The 22,281-nt window shown below is 35.9% G+C and overlaps 1 protein-coding gene across 1 annotated transcript in view; it reads right to left on the reverse strand.

Annotated features, from left to right (window-relative positions):
- ADAMTS19 (ADAM metallopeptidase with thrombospondin type 1 motif 19) overlaps positions 1–22,281 on the reverse strand; it is a 147,387-nt gene that overhangs the window by 61,937 nt on the left and 63,169 nt on the right. The window contains exon 8 of the mRNA XM_063320816.1: positions 9,004–9,109. Coding sequence (XP_063176886.1) covers positions 9,004–9,109 — 106 coding nt within the window. The remainder of the gene's footprint in view (positions 1–9,003; positions 9,110–22,281) is intronic.

Below are 22,281 nucleotides of genomic sequence, written 5' to 3' on the forward strand. Positions count from 1 at the left end.
ATCTGATATACTTTTGTAACACTTGTCCTATTCTGCTTTGACATTCAAATGTAGTTCAAAGTATCTGCACTAATCCAATGGGATTCATTCCTCCATACATTTCCACCTCCAAATTAAATGCGCGTAACAAAATATCCAGCAAGCAGTGAGGACCAGTATTGAAGCCTTTGACTACCAGAATGAATAGCTACTTCAAAAGAGAAGTACAGGTCATTATGTTAACATCAACTAATTAAATCTCAAGACAATATGTGAGGAGCACGCTAAAGTAGCAACAAAGCCTGCTCTTACACATTCTCAGAAAACTTTTCCTCACTACATACTGTTGATCTCTTCTGTAGCATGGTCATGACTGCGCACTTTTATCTGACCTAGTGTCAATCACAAGATCACACAAAAGTCAACATGCAGTAGCACTGACTTCTTGTTTCTTTCACCACATCACATTATTACTCTCCAGCGAGACAGTAAATAATGTAAATATGTGTATCTACTTCTTCATTAACAATTAAGGATATAAAAGGATATAACAATATTCGGTGCTGTTCTGTGCTCTTCCTATAGAATTTACTATGCTAGCATTGGGCACATTGCCCTCTCTGTCCATAAGCTCCTCTCTCCCACAGCTGTGATCATTCAACCTCATGCAAGAGTAAAACAACACCATGCGCATGTGGGAGGAAGACAAGGGAGTCTAGGGTAAGAGGATAACTTTATAACAGTCTGAAAAAACATAATTAACAAAGAAGACAGCGTTGTACTTTAACAAGTAGTAGATCATATCTATATGGAACTAAATCAAATTCTGTTTTAAGAACAGAAGCGTTATTTTTTCCCTGATATACAAAAATGCTCCATCCATTCTGGTTAAAGACTATATATGTCAGATATAACATGAAAGTAGGAAGCATCCTATGGAATGCATTTGCTAACTGAAATATTAGCAATATTTCAACTCACACTATGCAACTAAACTGTATTTTAATAATCTCAGTTTAAAAGTATTTTGACAAAGCGCCTTGGTCAAATAAACTCCACTAACATTATACATGGTTGTCAAGTCAACTGAAAAAATATTTTTATCTAATAAAACCTCTAAAACTTGTTTAAAAAACACTGCCAGGTTTTGGATTTTTTTGTGATATCATGCAGAAAGTTGCAACAATCTCTGCTAATTTTTGAAGATGATCCCTGTTGATGTTTAATGGGCAGTAGGAACAGTACAAAGGAAAATCCTTAATTTCTCTGTGCTTAGAACTCAGGCCACCAAAGGTAGGAGAAAAATATTAGTTACATTTTTCAGTTAAAAAGTAATTCCTTTACAATTCACTGCTGCTGCAATTATATGCATACAGCTGAATTCAAGACAGACGACAGCATCTCTCCTGCCATCAAGGGAACGGGTTATATTCCTGCAGGCACATAATGCATTCCAGTGTCAACCCACATACTGAAAAAGTACCAAGTACTGCACTTTGATTTGATTTGATTATAGCCTAGTATTAAGAAATGAAAGCTCTTTTAAGTCTCAACAAAGGGTCCTCAGTCATTATGCTATATTTAAATAAGTTAAATAAGGCTATACACACACACCTCCTGGAAAGAATTAGGTCTGCATTGTAAAGTGCTATTTTATACTTATTCTCACTATAGGACTGCAAAACTCTCCTACATGTGCTACATCCATGGCATCATGAATTTGCTCAGTGACCCCACACTTTTTCAGGTGGAAAGCTTTTTATAATTTATTCATTATTTTCATTGTGCTTTGCAAATGGCAGATGATAAATGGCATAAGACAAGTGGTTCTACTTGTAAATGAATTATTTAGCCTGAAGTGAACTGAAAGGCATGTAACACAGCTACAGAAAGACTATGATGTTGAAAGGTAGAAGACGATTTCTTTTGGAACAACTTTGTCTTCAAAGAAAGAATATACTGGACAAGGAAACCTCAATCTTCTTAACAATTTGATGATAAAAAGAAAAATCAAAAGATGTTTAGGCAACCAGTATTTCTGTTTTGTGACTCATTTCTCATTCTCTAGGATGTTGGCAACTCAGACTACATTTTCAATCTTAAAAAAATTGGGTAACAAATACAATACGTACATTAACATGCAGACATTAGCATATACCTCATGCTACTGCCCAGCTAAGTTTGTAACTTTTGCTAAACAGCTGCTTTCTTCTCTTTCACTCCAACACTTCTACTGCTTCAAGAAGCTGTATCTAGACATAGCACGGTGTCATGGTCCTTTGACTTAAGTATATAAATAATTTAAAGCTTTGATGTGTCAGATGTATTTAGCATCATAACATGAAGATACATATGGTCCCTTGCTGGTGATTTTTACAAAATATATAATATAGGAAAAGTATTCACCTCTGGCAAACACGATACCCATGTCACATCCTGCAAACTGCAGTATTTCAAGATAAACAATTACATCTATGGTATATGACTTTAATCTTATGCCAAGGAAAAATTTTTGACATATAACATGTCTTCAAATTGAAGAAAATACGTAATAAGGAAAAAGACTTTGAGCTATCAGGTACTCAGTGAATAAACCAAAAAAAACCCCAAAAAACTTATTAACAAAAAACATTTAAAATATTATGATCTTTTGAAAACTTTTTCACACCTATTTTGCATGTATCTGACTGTCAATTAAGCCTATGCATTCTGTAGGCTGTTGTTCAGTTTACGAATGCTGTTCTAAGGAAAATTAACTATAAATTCATCCTGGAACATTATAGTCTGGCAGAAATGGAAGCATTGATACCTTGCTAGAGAAAGTGTTGACTAATCTTCTAAATTTCAAGCAAAAGAAATACCGTATCATTTTAACTTACTAAAAATTCCAATGCAGCGCTACTTCACTGTCCCAGTACTTCATCTCTTCCTGAGCTGTTTCTTTCTTCAGCTGTTTAGCTACCAGCAAAAGGCTAGTGAGGCTTCATTTCTGCTTGGTATTGCTGTGATGTGTTTGCATAAAGTAATATCTTTCCTGAGGCTCTGTCTGCTCTTAGAATTGAACTAAGCAAAACTTATTTTTTTTCATGGTTTTGAATCACCATATAAACTTTGAGAGCAAGAGTAAATGGAAATGAAAGGCATGTAATAAGCTGCATCCTCTTCTGTCATCTCTAATTGCAAGTGTATTTTTTTGGACAATTTCCAGACTACGGGGAAGTTTGCTATGAAATACCCATCTGCCCAATGAGATCCTAGGCTCATATAAATCAGCATAACTTTATGACTATGGAACACAGATGCCTACTTTGATATTTAAAGTGAACACTCTTGAGCAAACAGAACAGAAAATGTTATCACAGGTAGTAAAACAATACTGAAAAGAATATAAAAATGTCCATGTTTTATGCTGCTATCCACAAACTGCAGAGACGTGTAGCCATTTCTCTCTAAATCTGTCAATGACACAAGTACATGTATGGGAAAGAAAATTTCTTACAGTTTGTTGTGCCTGTATTTTTAAAATCATTATAAGGCTCAATTTTGCAAACTGCAGCTGTGCTTTTCAATTTGTATTGCTCAAAGTTAGGTTCCTGTGTCTACACTGCAGTTGACAGTCAACAGTAACTTCATTTTGAGCACAAAGCTCGGTAATGATGAAAATCAGTCAAAACCGTTAAAGCTCAACATCTCTGACAGTCAGGCTGCTTCTGTATCCAACTACCTGAACCTATGGATATTTCTGTATCTACAGATAGATTAATAGTTGTATCTATGTATCTAAAGTTGGACCAGGAAACCGAGCTTTGGACTGTCAGCCAAAAAGGACAAAAAAACTAGGGAAAGAAACAACGGGGGTAAAATGACATAGTCTGTGCAGCTGGGAGGAGGACACAATGACAGGCACTTCCCCTGCATCTTCTGTCCACTGCCTCTGTAGCCCATCGGATCATGGATTTATGGGAGAGAGAAGGAAGCAATCAGATTATTTGGGGACAGGTTATCAGCACGGTGCCCAGTAACACCACAGTTCTACAGCAGCTTCTTTCTTACTCAGTAGTCACTGCCACGGGAACGCCCGACACTGTAGGACCCCAAGATAACCTGAGTCATGATGCTGGGAAGCAAGAGCTCTGAGAGAAAGGGACCCCAGAGTGATATTATGGCCGCTACTGAATAAAGGCTTAGTTAATTATCAGTAATCAGTAAATGGGCTAACTATCCTAACATGTCAGCTCAATATACTCTTGGTTAAATAACCTGTGCATTGCAAACATCTTTTAAGTCCGTAATTTATCAACAAATCAGAGCTGGCTAAAGATACGACATCATGGTATCTCTCTTATGCAGATCTACTTTAAGAGAAATTCTATGTACAGCATATAAAAGACCAGTATATTCTGTGATTTGTCTATACTTCCTAGAAATTCATTCACTTACTGTTGATGCTTATAACTATGAAGGGATTTTCTCACATTTCAATGTTCCAGCGCTTTGGGTAGAGGTCCAAAATTTTGCTAGCCTGTCTCCTTCATGCTAATATACAAATTATACAAACAATGACAAAAAACATCCAAAATTTTAAGAAGATGTATTTGAATTAGAAGGTGTATGTCATTCCGTATAGGAATTACAGACAGAAATACAGGAACAGTTTCACATCAAGGGAAGGGGAAAAGCATAACTTGAAGTAAGAAGGTTCCAACCAACAGCAAAGTTGGTATTTCAAAGTCAAAATAAAGAAAAAGACCTCATGGGTCCCCAGAAATTTATGTCTCAGCCTCTTAGATCAACAAATTTAGAAATCCTATTGGCTCCTATCTTACTAATTACTAAGCAATTTATAAGTTACCATTAGTGAAAAAAAATCCAAAAAAAATGAAAGCAGACGCTTGAAAGTTACAGTATTTTATCAGAGAAGGCCTGAAGCTGGAAACAAAATGCTAATTCAAAACATTATTAAAATAAAATATAGTTGAACCTAGTAGTTTCACATTTTCACTCTCACTTGAAACAAAAGCCTGAGTAACGAATGGACTGCAGGACAAACTTGGGAAACATACTCTACTAATGAAGGCAGTCGTAAAGGAACTGTACTTGTAATGAAACATTTGTGCAATCGAGGAACCTCAAAACCATCCTACAGCACGAGCTCTTTAGTACTTTCACTAGTTTTTGTTTCAAAACTATTCAACTTACCACATCTGCATTTACTTCTGCAGGAAACAGGTTTTCAACTTCAAAAATTACTTACCTCGTAATTCCATACCGTGGTCCACTGTCCTGAGATCATATATTATTTAATTTACAGTTCATTTCTTAATCAACTAAAATGTTCTGAGCATTCTGAAAAAATAAATTGGCTGCCTTCTCAAAGCAGAAAATTCTGCTACAGCTAGAAAGTATTTTTCCTCCTTTGTGGTAAAACAGCATTACAGTGTCACTTTTTTACTTTCTAGTTTATTCTAAAAATATATATATATATCCCACATCCTGGAATGTAAAATAAATGTAATTAGTTATTATCCAAATAAAAACAGCAGAATATGTTGCATGGCTAGAAGTCTCATGTAAGACGAGAAAGGTCCTATGGAAGCAGGTAATTTCAGTAGTGTGATTCAAATCACGGATTGTTCATCTAAATTCTGTTTTCAGGAATGAAAAGTGTGTTCTGTTAAAACACATACCGAGAATGATCATGAGATTTTATCAGAGGCAAATGAATTTCAAATATATACATAACAGCATGGAGTTTGGGGTATAAAACTAAGCCCTCCAAAAGCAATCTGTCACCTTTTTCAAAGGGACTTTTATACTCATCAAAACAATGGCAATTGTGAATGTATTTATTTCTTTATGTTCTCAGGCTGATAAATGAAATTCTACAATGCAAATCTACAATGTATTGCATACATTTTGAGTCTATTTGAATGATAATTTACAGGCAATTAATTTGTTGTACAGAAGACAAAAAATTAAGGTTTTTTTCTTTGTACTTTGAGAGGCAAAATCTTTGAGAAAGTTTTTCCTTCTCCTTCGCTGCTGAACAGGCTTCTCTTCACAACAAGAGCAACTAGAATGGTTAAAGATATTAGACAAAAAAAGAAGGTAATAGCTAAGTGACTTCAAGATTCAGAAAGAGTTTGCAAAAATTTTATAGAAAACATGATGTGTTGAAAGAGGAAAAGATTTATGTCTGGTCTAGATGGCGATCATTTAATCTCCATTTCTGAGACTGTTAATGAGCAAGACAAATCTCTGAAAGAAATACCGTAGTTACTTTTGAATCTCTTGAGGTCCTTTTCATGGGAACTTCATTCAAATGTTTGTCTTCAAATATTTTTACACTGTCTCTCCACAAAGGGTCAACTACTTCTAGTGCACTTCTTTGCCATTGCCAGGGTTAGGCTGGCAGACAAAGACAGTCATGCAGAGAAAACAAACGTCTCTGTAATATCACCTTACTCCCTCTGGGGCAAGACCACTTTATTTCAGATTGCAATGGTTAAGGACTCTGGCTCCATACTGATGCAGGGATCAAGGAGAATGCCTCTGCATGTTTTGCAGTAGAGGCTGCCCCTTATTTTTTATTCTTTGTGGCAGCTGTTCATATATGTCTGGCTACCTATTCTTTCCCTTTTGTGGTGGTCTTCCTAATTTCTGCATGGCTTGTTACTAGCCTTTATGAGGTTGAATTTCTCGAAGAAATATGTGGTTCAAATAACGTCCTGTCCTTTACTATGAAACCAGATTTGGTTTACTCTTTTTTTCCGTTGTTTTTAAATGCCTGTTACAGTACCTACAGAGAAATGTGAGAATGTCTCTAAGGACATCCAAATGTCATTATTACTGTGAGAATATGATGGCTGGGATGTCATTGTGATTTGTTTTTCCAAATTTGTTTGAATTAATATGGAGGATTTGAAAGTTCTGAAATTTCATAGCATAGCCTTTAACATTTTTTTCCCAGCAACTTAGGTTTTATGTCCCTGTAGGAAGATTGTGCTAAATCCGTTCTCTTCCTCAGTCCCACAGCAATGCAAAGCCACGAATATATTCCAAGTTGAGGACCAAATGCAACAAGGGTTATAGAGCCTGGCCTGTGCAGCAATCTTGGAAGAACTGCTAGGCACCAACTGTGAGCTTCCCTGTCTAACTTGTTCCGGATACTGTTTGGCATCCAGCAGCCCTTAGAATGTCAAAGATAGTTCTAATTTGTCTGCTGCAAGACAAAACCTTCTTTACAAGACCAGTATCCCACACTCAAATTTGCTAGTGCAGAGCCAACACATCACCCATAACTTTGCAAAAATTTTATACCTGCTTCCTATTTTCCGCATCTAGGATTTTGTACACCACCGTTTCTCAGGAAGCGTAAGGTGTTACATTTCTTGTTGATCAAGACGCCCTTTTTTTCAAATCCAGCAATTCTGCTGCCAAGCTTTTTATTCTCTGAACATATTTTTATTGTGCAGGGCATAAAGCAGTATTTATATTTCTTTAAATTATCCAGTATTATCATACCTGCCTCAAACAATTCTCTAATTTACTCCATCAATGAACTTACCTGCAGATCATATTCAGTTATTGCTTATTTCCCCTTATCCTTGGTTTACTGTCATAACAACATATGTACAGAAAAAGAATCTTCCTCTACCCACCCTCCTTCTAATACTAGAAGTGAATAAGAAAGGGCAGCATGTGGCTACAAAATACAAACAAATTTTTCTCTTGAAGTCTTTCCTTTATCATAACTATCATTCAAACAGGCTGGCTTACATTAACCTGGAGCTGCTTCCTGCAGTTATGAAAACTCAAAAAAAGAAAAAACAGAAAAGACTAATTTCATGCAGCATCTCTTATAATTACTCTGAATTTGATTTTTTTGCATCCAGGACAAATTTCAAATAGACAAATAGTCAAACAGACAAATTTCAAATTTTAAGTCCCAATTCTTTCTTGTAATCAACTGCATGTTTCAACGTTAGATGCTATGACCTCCATTTTCAGAGAGCTTTGACCAAGTATAAACCAAATCACTTCTTTTAATGCAAAGTGTTTGTCCTAAGATACCTGACCTTAATGTTCAGAGGTTCAAGGGATTTAACAAACCATCCCTTGCTGCTGTCACTTAGAAGCTGCTATTCTAAAAATGCATATACAGATACCTGGAGCAGACACTGCAGGTAAAAATGGCAGATTAATAAACATCTCCATTTTATTTTATTTTATTTTATTTTATTTTATTTTATTTTATTTTATTTTATTTTATTTTATTTTATTTTATTTTATTTTATTTTATTTTATTTTATTTTATTTTATTCATTTTAAAATAAGAACTCTCCTATTTATTTTCTTTAACAAGTACTGAAGCCAAGAATCATACACAACTTTCACTAACAAATTTCATTATTGCAACTTGAGAATTTTTCACTTTTGCTTTAAAGTATTCCTTGTGGAATAAGTAAAAAAACACAATCCAATTGAGAAGGATAGTTACCTTCACCTTCACTTTGTCATCCTTTGCTATTAAGGCAGGAAAAAAACAATATTAATGTTGTGATGGCTGATGACCATTATACACTTTAATGGGATCTATCCTGAGAACGCCAACTTAAATAAGGACTTTTCCAACTCATGTTCTCATTAAAATGTTTCTTGGCAACAATAGTCAGAGCTGGATCTGATACACAATACCACAGTCCCAAGAGAGAAAAACATCTCGGGGCACCTGCTTTTCCTCTAGAAATTATCAGTCCTTCCAGCTAACCTAGTTATTGTGTAGCTATAAAGATTCCTGTATTACTTCAAGTTGTAAACATTTAAGTTGTAAACATTTTCTTAATTTACATTCTATATATCAATATATGTCACTATTATTATTAATTACAAAAACATTGTTTTCCAAATTTTTCATCAAATTTAAAAGCCCTCCTAAAAGAAAAAAGCAAGTACACAATCAAACTCATCAAATCATAGTAATATTACATGCAAAAAAATACTAGCATTTGTTCACATACTTACTTGTGACCCATTTCATGGGCAATAGTAAAAGCGAGATTCAGACCATTGTCCTCTGCAATTATACATTTTCGTTTTTCACTGCACATTCCACTCAGATAGGCTATACCTAGGAAAAACAACCACCACATTCAATTATTTTTTGTTATGACTAACTGTATGTATTATGGCATTATTGATCCCAAACAGGTCTGAAACCTTATTGTGGTCAGAGCCATCCAAATATAGAAATAGGTATCTCACAAAAGTTTATTTACTCATAAGGCAGAATGACTGATTTTAGCACTAAATTGGACAAAAGATAGCAAAGAAATAAGAAGCTGCGGTAATACTACCCGATAGTAATATTGTCTGATTATATAGACCAAAACGTGCAGAAAAGATATTCTCTAAAAGTGTTGCTAGGTACCTCAATAAGATGTGATAGAACACACATATGAATATTGATAGTACTGTAAATTAAAATAGATGTCCACAACAATAGAACACAAATCTGAACAGTTATTTCCTCTGACAGACTCAGAAGAATAGAATGCAAATAATACATTATCACTGTTCAGTACTTATACAATGTTCAGTATGCTAATGCTTATAAAAATGTGTAAAAGTGTTAGGGATTACAGAACTCAAATAATTCGTAGGAGATTACACAAAACACGTTCATTGTAGAGGCTATAATGCCTCTACTATATAATACCTAAATTTTTTAAAAAATAGAAGCCTGAATGGTAGGCTTTTGAGTTCAAGTTCAGCTTCTAAAAAGTAGAATGTCTGTAACTGTTAAGGACTGAGGAACATGCAGCTTAATTTGGGTAATGGTAATTTTTTTCAGACCACAAATACATTTAGCGGGGCCCTATTGTAGTCACTCGTTGTTTGAAATTTTGGAGTAAGCAATCACAATGCTGTTTCAAGTGTTTGGCCTTCTTCCCAGGAACATCCTTTCAATGGAATGGTGCCCTCTGGATCAACATGTTGGCTGGATGTTTGTATGTAAAGGTCAAGTTTGAAATGTTTGACAGTGTTTGAAACTTAGTCATAATTAGCATTGTAAGTTAACAAGATAAAAGTCATTCTTCTTACAATCCAAGTATTTGTCAGTCTGTGAGTACAACGCCTCATCCACAACATGAAATTCAAGTAGTAAACCCATCACTAGTCTGGCAGTGTTGCTCTCAACAGAGCTGGCTGAAAGTTTTTGGACACAAGAGTCATGTGACAAAAAATGTTGTTCTGGACTGAACAAAACAACCACAAATCAGATTTGAATATGGCAGAACATTTCTTTCCAAAGAAAGGAGAAAACGTGGAGCAGGGGTAAAAGTAATTTGGGATACAACAAAAAGGCAAATAATTTTTAAAGGAAAAAGGAAGTCCTTCAAAAGACACTTCATGCTAAATTTAGGTATAATTTATATTAACGCTATTGAAAATAAGAGAAGTAAGAAACGCTCTGAAATGTAATGTTTTATGTCGAGTCTTATTCTCCAGTAGCTGAAATAAAAGCAAAAATAATTCTAAAACCATTTTGTGCCTTGTAGTTCCACAATTATATGCATTTTCTTTCAAGTTTTGATGACCAAACTGGAAAAGACAGAGCTGCTTTTAATACTGTAGCTCTTAGTAGAGCTGATAACAGTACCAGAAGAAGCAGACATCAGGAACCTGACTTCAGACAACATCAATGAATTTACAAAGTGCTAAAAGAAAATAGAAAAATTACTTTTGCCATAGATAAAATCCAGCGCTGCATTTTGAAGTGTTGTGGGCATTCCTGTTACTATAATGCAAAATATTCAGGAATATGTTACTTACTGTGCTGGTTTTGGCTGGGATACAGTTAATTTTATTCATAGTAGCTGGTAAGGGGGTATGTTTTCAATTTTTTCACTGGAAACAGTGTCGATATAACACCGGGATGTTTTAGTTATTGCTGAGGAGTGCTTACCAGAGCCAAGCCCTTTTCTGCTCCTCACACCGCCCTGCCAGAGGGCAGGCTGGGGGTGGGCAAGAAGTTTGGAGAGGACACAGCTGGGACGGCTCATCCCAACTGACCAAAGGATTATTCCAGACCGTATGATGTCATGCTCAGCAATAAAACTAGGGGGTATGTTGGCAGGGGTGCTGCTGATCAGGGACTGGCTGGACATTGGTCAGCTGGTGGTGAGCAATTGTGTTTATTTGCATCACTTGTCTTTCTCGTTTTTTTTTTCTCTCTCTTTGCCATTTTCCTTTTCATTACTACTACTACTACTAAATTTATTATTATTATTATTATTATTATTATTATTATTATTATTGTTATTGTTATTGTTATTAAATTAGTAAGCTGTTTTTATCTCAACCCACAAGTTTTCTCACTTTTACCCTTCCAATTCTCTCCCCCATTCTGCTGGGGGAGAGTGGGCAAGTGTCTGTGTGGTGCTTAGTTGCTTAGCTGGGATTAAACCACAACACTTCCTGAAGACGGCTGTCCTCAGTTGGATAAAAATTATTTGCTGGGATCTACAGAAAGAAAATTCCCAAACCTCCCTCTGCCTGTTGATGCCGAGTACTAACTGAAAACTGTCTGATGATCTCTACTTTTTTGTAGGGAAAAGAAGTCCCCTAACCATATTTTGGCCTCTAAAATGGCAGGTTCAAGTACATTAGCAATATCTTTCCATACAACAACATGAGTACTATCAGTTGCTGTCCTGCCTGTTCCCCAATTTATTCCCAAAGAACTATGCACATTGCAGGTTCTATTCTGCATACCTATTCTGCAGAAGCAGCAGTCAGAAGTAGTAGGCATTCTCAAAAAATAATATATATGACCAATACCGCTTTTAGACTTGGCATTCCTTGAAGGGAATTGATTCTGTTTGACCTTTTTAAGTGTAACATACAAAACATAAGACCTGCATTTCACTTAGATTAAATTAGATTTCTGATTCTAGAAATGTCCAAAAACATCAAGTGCAATTAATGCTTTGTGACTTTCCCCCTGTTAAACAAAGTCAACCTCATATGTGGAAGCCACATCCAACTGCAGCTACTGGATGTAGATCAGCCAACTACTAGTCATGAACTGGTTTCATGTCTTGTCCTCGGTTATTAATTTCACATGTAGAGAAAATGAAACTGACTTCAATAAGCAGCTGCTCTTGCTTAGTTGTCTCTGCATTAGGTAAGAGAAGGAATTTCTTCTTTAAATATATGTATGTTCACTGCAGCTTCCTGTGGCTTATTAACACAGCTGGAACTGCTCCAAGGTTAAATCCACAAGAAAAGAAAAAAACAACGAACAATTGCTCCCTTGTTATGATTAAGGTATTCCTAGTGAACCCCACAGTCTCAACATGCAGCTTCAAACTAAAACACTTAGTATCCAAAAAGCATTGGCCAGAAAGCAGTAGCATCACCTCACTGACAATTTACGGAAGGATCCTGTTATTTACCTAGAAGAAAGCTGTGTTTTCAAAAAAAAAAAACCACTGCATGAATACATACCAAATGAAAAATATTCAAATTACCTCACTCTGTAGATAACCATTTCTCAAGTTAATTCAGAAGAAAACACATGCAATATCAATAAAGAGAGTAAAGCTTTACCATCATGCCCTCGAAGAACCACGTAAGAGACTACTTTTTCTTATAAAACATGTAAATATCCAAATGAAATACGTGCTGCTTCAGAAAAGCAGGACTTGTCCGAAGTCATAGCAGTGGTTTATTACTACCATTACTGCTACCCATAGAGAGGAGCATTTCCTTTGATATAATATGACAAATTTTTGTTAAAATTTTTTTGGCTTCTTAATCTTAATGAACATCTTCATCACATGATCGAACTATTTATTCTTTCAAAGTAGGCATGCATTTGCTACTTCTCTGTTGAAAAGCCATAGTTCACCTCACAGGGACAACACAAAACACATTACCAACTGAAGTATCCGAACAAATGTTTCAGCTTCACCTACTTATTCATGGCCTGCTGCCAATAAGATAAATTCACTACCTATATTAAAAGGCTACTGTCAGCATTGCCTGCAGGAACGAAAACTCCACAGTGAAAAACCCAAAAGCTCATTAAGAAATATGCAGTGAAACATACAAATGTTGCTCTTTCTTACAGTGACCATACAACATTCAAGTGTGACTTGAGTACGTCTGTATTTGTAATAACACATTCTAAAAGGCTAGAGATTGGTTATTATTTTTCCCTTTATATTGATCCAAAGAAATTGATTTTATATTCTGAAAGTCTTAACCACACAAGTCTTAATTGCTTAGCACATTTGAAGTTATTTTCCTCTGAACTTCCTCGGTTTCACAATACATTGAAACTTGGTTTGTCATGCCATTAGCTACCTGCTCATTCTGAATCCCTTCCCTCATACTTGCTCCAAAATCTACTTGCTAATTTTAGATGTTTTTAAAAGAGAAAGACACCCTTCCACATACCACCAGTTTAAACCATTGATAACACCTGGATATCACCTCTGCACATTCCTGAGCTATTTCACAGCACTTCTGTTTTGGGAACAGTAATGTTCTGACCAACAGACTATTCTTTTTCCAGATTATAAGGCAATAATGACCATAAAAAACAACAGAACAAAGTTCCTACAACATATTCTTTGATTCCAGGTAAGTGGAAGAGGGCATCATCCAGATATTCCTTCTACCACTGATCAAGAGCAGAGTCTACCTGAATTGCCAGTCTGTATGAAATCAAAATTCCATAAAAACCAAACACATATGTTCTGTTCCCAACCCTTGAAAACACAAGCTGAAAGAATTAAAAAGAGCATGTTTGTACAAAGTTTAATAAATTTAATTATAATTTTAAATTAAATAAATTTAATTTAACTTTGTACACAGTTAAATAAAAAAACCCCAACATTTCCCTTTTAAAGCATTTTTAATGGAGTATGTTATATTCTCAGGAATCTAGGGACAGTACACTCATTGTTGTGCTATCTATCCATCAGTAAAAATTGTCAAATTTGACCCAGATAAAAAACAGTAAAACAGAACAGATTTCCAGCACCTACTGCATTCCCTGTCAGCTACGTAAAATAATAAATCACATTATTACTCTTGAATGCACGTTAGATATAATTTCAAAGATATTGAAACTGTTCATGGACTTCATGAATATTGGATCTATTTTTATTAAATCAGTACACACATCACTGATAGTGCTTAAACACGTACTATGAGTAAAAGTAATTTTCTATTTTCAGTATAAAACACTGATGAAATATAGGCAAGCCTGAAAGGGATAGAAAAAATTCAGAAACACTCACGACGATTTGAATCACGAACTTTCCCCCCAAAATCTTTAGCCTTCAGAAAGTGCCACGCAGCAATACACTCCTGATAGCATGACCTTAGTTTGAATTATTGATAATGCGCAAACCTAGCAAGCAACTACAACAGAAACATAATCTAATGCCCAAGTACATCTGGCTTTTGACTCGAACATAAGTATTTTAAATTTGGACTAGCAAATCAATGGGCCTGTGCACATAAATGATAGTACTTAACTGGATTTGATTACTAATCTAACAAATGATTTTTTTTTTAGGAGCCCAGATACTTTTCTTAAGAAACAGGAGAAAAAAAGCTTTCCACAGAGCTGACACGTAAAAGTATAATTAGCACAAGCTGCTCTGAAGAGAGTCCCAGACACTGAGGGTTTCCAGGAAAAAAAAGTCTTGTCAGTGAATGAGCAGCCCTTAAACATGGCAGTAATCAAAATAACACAGTTAACAAGCAGGAATCTCAAATGCAAACAGAAAAGCCTAGACTGATTTATTTTTTTTATTTTTAAAGTAACAGATATCAACAATGATGATAATTCTACCTATATATGTGTGTGTGGGTGTATATATATATATATATATATATATATATAAAAAAATGCACATACACACTGATGCAAGACATTAGAAAAAACAATGGGATAAACCCAATTCAACTTGTGCTGCATTTTACACAAATGTAACTCAATTTTTTTTCACCTGTTTTGTTATTGATTTACGTACATCTTAGAAAAAACAACGCTTCCAGAAAAATACTTCATCAATAAGTATGTGATTTTATGTTCCAGAATAGACTATTAGGCTTACTCTTCTCCCTTTAAACAAACTGCTGCACTTTAACCCTCAGGGTGGGGAAAAAGTCTAAAAATGGGGAGGGCTTATCAATGTATGCCATACACGCATGGACAAATTCTGAATGTGTGATTGCACAGTTTTAGGTCCTTAGTTCTTGCACCTTATAAACAGTCCACAGATGTCTAATATGTTCTCCGAATTTGGCTATTCCTTCTTAACCATTTTCAGAGTTTGGGTCCACAACACGTGATGGCAAAGTGCTCCAGAGTGTAACTGTGTACAACCGGACTTTTTTTCTCTTTTTATGAAGACTGCATAGTGGGTATTCTAACTCAAACAGAAAGCTCTATTCATCTATTCAAAGCCATCTATGCCTTCTTAAATCTCGGTTAGCTATCTTAATGACAAACAGAAAAGCTGTAGCACATTCAGCAACTCCTCAAGCAAAAGCAAACTACATCTTTTTGACATCTTATAGCCCTCTGCATACCTTACCTTCTCTTGATCTGCTACCGTTTACTGACAAAAATGGTTATAGACAAAAGGTCAGGAGTACCACGGGTTAATAAAGGACCACCATTACAATTTTTCCATGGTTCTCTGTTCTTTCCTGGTCAGTCCCAACAGTCGCTTTACTCAGCTGATCAGTAAGCTGACATTTTCAGAGGAATGTCTATCATTCTCCAATCTCTTTCCTGAGTGGTAGCAAAGCCCACAGTTTTGCACATATAGGCTAAAGACTCTTTTTTTCCCTTAATATTCATTACTTTGTATTTGACAATACTTAACTTCATCTGCTCTTTCACTGCCTTTTCAGTATCATGAATATCTACAGTTCTTCTCATCAGCTTTACACTGAACTATCCAGAATGCTTTGAACAATATGAAAGCATACTCAGGCTACCACTATTCCAAACACTTTATGAAGAAAGGCAGCTCTGAACACAAAGACACCTTCTAATGTAAAAGTTGACAAATAATTCTCATGTCTTCTTTTTTAACTTTTAGGCAACATACGAAAAAAATTCTTAAAAATGTAAAGCAACGTTTTACACAAAGCACTGTAACTTAGCCCCTGAGTACAGACAGTATACTTTTTATATCTTTTAATTGCCTATTTTTTTATCTTTGTAAAGGCATTATCACCAAGTGGAAAACTTGTCCATAAAAATATGCATGAACAGGAAAAGACCAAGATGCAAAAGAAAACTGCATATTGGAAAATAAAAAGAAAAAAGTTATAAACTGAAAAGTCACAACTTCCTGTGCTCCGCATTTGACTTTCTTTTGCACCTGTAACCTAGAAACAGAAAAAAACTTGGTTAGATTGTGTACAATTGACGTTGAAGAGGTCCTAAGTCATTCTGTTCAGAAGAAAATGTGAAAAATCACAGCATATGAAGTAAAGTGCAATAAAGATTTTCTTTGCTTCCTACTTTCTCATATTATTAATATGAAATAAAAATCAACTGTAATCTTTCTATGCAATAACTCAATCTTCCTGTAAGAAATTGAAACTAATTTGATCCATTACTCTAACTTCCTCATGGCATGATTTGCATAAACAATTTTTCTACATGTTTGTTTTATATGGCAGAGAAAATTAATAATCTTGATCTACATTAGTAAGTTTAACTTTTTAACAGAAGTGGAAAAGTCTAATTTTAGGACTTACACAATAAAGACTTTCAGTCCTTAAATTTCGTGGGTAAATTATGAGTGCCTTATGAAACCTTCATGGAACTCTGCTGTATACAATCAAATAAGATGTGACTTTAAAAAACCTCACTTATTTGGCAGCAAAATTGAATGGGGCTTTCCAAAGTAAAGTTGAAGCTTGTTACTTAAAATGCTAGAAACAGGTTTCAAGCTGATCGCCAGCCATTTCAGAACAGCTCTCACCAAAAACGAGCATAAATAAATTCATCTTGAGGATAAACTTTTCACTGATGCATTGGACAGACATAACAGACACCCAGTTTACTTGGAATGAGCATCACATGTCTCAGATTAAGAGGTGGTGTCTGTTTCCTACCATAAAACCCTATTTCTGTACGTTGACAAAACCCTTGTTACTCTACAGACAAGATGGGGAGACTGATGACAGTGAACACTGCACTACACCACAGGAAGTATTTTTAACAACTCAAATTTGCTTTCTGTGTTGTCCAACTTGTTCTACATTTCCTTTACAGCTGGGAAATGTGACAATGTTGTTTTGCAGTCTTTCAGGCTGGATTTGTACCTTTCTCTATCAACCCTTTCTGGGGATCGTATTTTTTCCTGAGGCAAAAATGAACAGGGAAGGCTATTTGTGTGAACTAGCCATTTCCAGTCCTCATAGTATCTAAGCATATGGCACTTCTGGTTGTAGTGAAACAGGAATGAGAACCTACTCTACACAAAGAAAAGTTTTATTATTGTCCATTACTTTCCTATATATATATATGGCATAAAAAAGACCATTAGGAAGAAACAATTTTTAAAACATTATGCTAAATGGAAAAAAGCAGAGCTTGAATTCTGCTTTGCTTTGACAGAATGAACCCTAACCTAGAAGCTAAGGAAAAACTGCTCTTAATGGATCATCACAATGACCAGGAAATACATAAACCAAATCATACATTTTCCTTTTACTTATTTACTGTTGTGACCAGACACACCACAACTCCAGATTGGCACCTACAGCTGTGCTAGTTGTTACTAGGTGGTATGTGTGCATGTGGTATGAAGGCTGTGTCTATTCCTTTAACTAATTGTCTCCACATTTCTGTGTACATACATATATACACTTTTCCTTTTTTTTCCCCTCTTTTGATCCTTATTTAGCCTACCTTTCATTTTTTCTTTACATACCTGCTTTACTTAAATAAACTTGTTTATTTAAAAAAAAAAAAAAAGTTTACCTTTTTCTGTCTGGCCAGTAAACCCCTAAAACAGAAGAAGGGTCAGATGAGACGGGCAAGGGCGATGTGCTTATGAAGCTGAGGGAAGAACGTAGAAAGTGACTGACCACAGCTGTTGCAAAGAAAGCCGACGTTATGTTAAGAGAAAAGGGACTGGAGGGTTTGTTTTAGATAAATGTCTGTATCAGTTCAGTGGATTAACTGCTTGTGTAAATGTTTTTCCCCGAGTTAATCAAAAGAGCGTGAATGGCTTCTTGACTTAGCCAGCCCAGCAAGGGGTAAGTGCATATGTGGCTCAGCTCGACAGAGTATAAAAACTTAACAACTGGCAAAATGAGCTGTGAACAGAGCAATGGGATTGAGCTGACTTTAACTCACATATTCCCTCCCAGCACCTGGCAATGCCCAGCATCGCGACAGTGAGCATATAAAGGCCAGAAATAGCAATCAGATTTGTACTGCAATCCAACTGTATATTGCAGTGGCTATACTGTGTTTGCACTGGGATTTCAGTACTTTGCCATTTCACTCTGCTAAATCAAAATCCCATGTAGCATCAAATATCTTCAGTGAAGTAAATTTTGTTTTAAACATTAAAACTTCCGCATGTAGCATATCTAACAGAACCTGGTCAGAGACTACTGGCTTCTGATATGCTTGCTCCCGCAGATGGTATTCTTCCAAAGGATGCAAGCAAATATAATACTGATCTATACAGAATTAGCCTTTTCTAAAATACAGTTTCTTCCCTATTGTTTTCAGTCTGATTCAAGTGCAGTTCAGTTGCTGGAAACTAATCTTGTGTCAGAGCTCTTGAACCTGTCAGGAAGCAAGCAGGACCACTATGAACATCTAGGACGTGAAATGGCTATTTGTGTTTAAAAGTGCCATGCAAAAGCCTGAGAGACGGAGGCATTCTTGAAAGTGGGAAATTCTCTGTGGAGTTCTTCAAACAGAAAAATTATTCTTCAGTTCTGTTTAAAAAGAAATGTTCCATTGTAAAAACAGATTATCAGACCTACGTATTTCCTTCTAGAACATTTTTTGAGAAATAGACCAGCTGATATATGGGAACAATTATATTAGATGATTAAACAGCCTGATGAATATTGGATGACGCATATCTGATATTTGTCCATTCAAAAATCTGTAAGGAATAGATGGCATAGATTTACTGTGACAAGTATTTAAAAACAGTTATCTTTCACAGAAAGACAGGAAGAAGTTAATTTTCTAGCCCAGTAAAAATACTTTGTGCAAAACTTTTTAGAGGCTTGCAAACTGGGGCTTCTGCTACAATATGACTTTAAAAGGAAAAGTAGGAATCGCGGACTCCAGAGTGAATTCAAAGGGAGGTACCTTTGCCAAAAAGGCAAGCGAAATTTTAGTTTGCCAAGAAACCCAGAGCAGTACAAGAAATTACAATTTGAATACTTCCTAGCATTAAGAATCACAAACTGACCTCATTTTATGAAGATGACCTTCTCTAATAACTTGTTACAGCTTTGCTATTGTATCCTTTCTTGCCACTGCCAATTGTTTAAATTACCTGTTGTTTTTTTTTTAATGTAAGCAGTATTTTAAATATACTTTTATAAAAATAATGTACAGAAATGCTTGGTTGATTTAAAAATATTTTAAATGCCTGGAATACATTAAAAAACCCCAACATTTTATTTTCAAGTATATTAAAAAAAAGCCTCATCGTTTAATGTCAAGGGCCCTGGTCCAAGGAAACACAATGCACAGTGCACAGAAGAGCATGTTTATGAAAATGCTGATGTAAGGGTAGCTCTCAGACTTCCAGGGAAGCTATGTACAGTATAGGTACTTTAAAAGTTTCTCTAGTTTTCAACATCAGTTTTGAGGTAGTCTCTGTTTTCTAAACGGAAATTTTACATAACTTCTGTAACCTTAAAAAAATTGTGCTGACCCTAAAACTTAAGCGTAGATGTCATTTCAAGATGATTTCTGAAATTTGTCCAAAAAAGCACAGAAAATGCTTATTGCATTCCTATTTTAATGCAAACATTGTATTTTTAAAACCATCTCTTGTCTCTTATTCTGATACTGAAAAAATCTGAGTCTCCCCATAAGGAATGGGATGAATAGATGTTATCCTGCAACATAAGATCATCCAATTAGTTGTCAGAACTGCTTCCACTGCTGTGAAGTCCGACTTCACTCTAAGATGTCTTAAAATACTACAAGTCTACAACTCTGAACACTTGGATCGAAATAAATTAGCATCACCGAGTGAAATATATACTAGAGGTAATTAAGAATTATGTCACTCTAACCAAATACGGAAAATATTCACCCAGGTGCTTATCTCTCTCCTTGCCTTCCTGACATCTGGGTTTCAATTCTCACATCCATAAAATGTGCAGCTGCTAAGGTTGCCCCCATGTTGTGTATATCCACGCACACTGCAATGCCTTTGAATTCACCTCTTGTCTCATTCCATCAAATAATTTTTTTCTGAATATGATTCCAAGCCCTGTGTAACATCAACTCCCCTTACTTATTTGATTGACTCATATCACCAATGCTCTCCCTGGTCTTACAAAGATCCCAGCCTTGATGCACCATGAAGATGGTTTTCCTATAATATCCTCTCTGGTGCATTCTTCCCCTCGTCCTGGTACCATCCTCTGTGCAACAAACCGATGTGAAATCACTCGTAAGACCATGTAATTTTCACTCTAACACACCTTCTTTAGACTTATTTTTATTTCTACAGCAAAATATGAGGAAAACAAGACTGTCTTGCTTTCTTTTGTAATTTATTTTATTATACCCGTGCTATAGAAATTACGCTGTGTGGTAGAAATGTAACATTGTTCCTTGACAAACAGTGCTTCAGCACAGGAATACATTTCCTCATTTTCTGCAATGTAGGTGATTCGGTAAAGCATTTCTCATGTTTTCATGAAATAATAAAGCGAAAAGTCATATGAAAGTGATTATTTGACTGCTGTTGAGACCCCACTTAAAGATAATATTTAGGAATTTTTTTCCTTTTTTTAAAAGCATGGTGCAATCTACATTCTCCTTTGTATGAGACAAGGGACAGCTAGGGGGTTGAAAAAGGTATTAGTCTGCTTTTTGTTTGTTTTTTTTTTTTTTGAATAATCTATTACTGTATGCCCAAAGTTTTGAAATTTGTGACCTTTAAGTTTTTCATGTGAGGAAATTATACTTTGTTTCACTAGGAGAGAGATGCACTAGAAGAAAATGACTGATCTTGGAACCACTTACAGCAGACACTAATAGCACATCTTCTAGGAAAAGTGAATTAAATAGCTAACTGTTCCTTTATACAGAAAACACTGTCTAAATGTGGATGGCTAGCTTAACTAGCATCTTTCTGATAAATGAGAACAAAGGCAAAGCTGTCCTGAGAACGGTCTTCCATCATGCCCTTTCTTCAGCTAAAATTATTTGATTTAAAATTACCATCTCCAGATATCCCTCCTGTATTCCATCTTCATTAGTGTAACTAAGCATATATTATCATGGAATCATAGAATTTTTAGCATTGGAAGGGACCTTAAAGATCATCTAGTTCCACCCCCCCCGCCATGGGCAGGGAAATCTCCCACCAGATCAGGTTGCTCAGAGCCCCATCCAGCCTGACCTTAAAAACTTCCAGGGATGGGGCTTCCGCCACCTCTCTGGGCAACCTGTTCCAGTGTCTCACCACCCTCATGGTGAAGAACTTCTTCCTAACGCCCAGTCTGAATCGTCCCATCTCTAGCTCTAATCCATTCCCTCTAGTCCTACCATTACCCGACATCCTAAGAAGTCCCTCACCAGCTTCCTTGTAGGCCACCTTAAGATACTGGTAGGCCACTACGAGGTCTCCTCAGAGCCTTCTTTTCTCCAGACTGAACAACCCCAACTCTCTCAGTCTGCCCTCATAGGAGAGGTGCTCCAGCCCTCTGATCATCCTCGTGGCCCTTCTCTGCACACGTTCCAGCACGTCCATATTTCTCTCGTAGATTGTTTCATGCTGTACTAGCATATATGATGAAAGTGGTTATGCTGCCTAAGTAAGCGTCAGCACTAACTGATCAGTCGCCCAACTTGTACCTACACCTGATGAGTTTTTTCAAGACCATATCTCAATATTCCTGCAAACTATTTCCAACTCAAAAATTATTTGAGTTTACTGGGATGGTCCTCAAGAAGTTTGAACTCTATGAAAACAAGCTGAAAAGGCTGAGAGTATCAGGACTTTCTTCTTCCAGGGAAACCATTATCCA

The sequence above is a fragment of the Chroicocephalus ridibundus genome, chromosome Z (assembly GCF_963924245.1).
Source record: "Chroicocephalus ridibundus chromosome Z, bChrRid1.1, whole genome shotgun sequence".
NCBI lineage: Eukaryota > Metazoa > Chordata > Aves > Charadriiformes > Laridae > Chroicocephalus > Chroicocephalus ridibundus.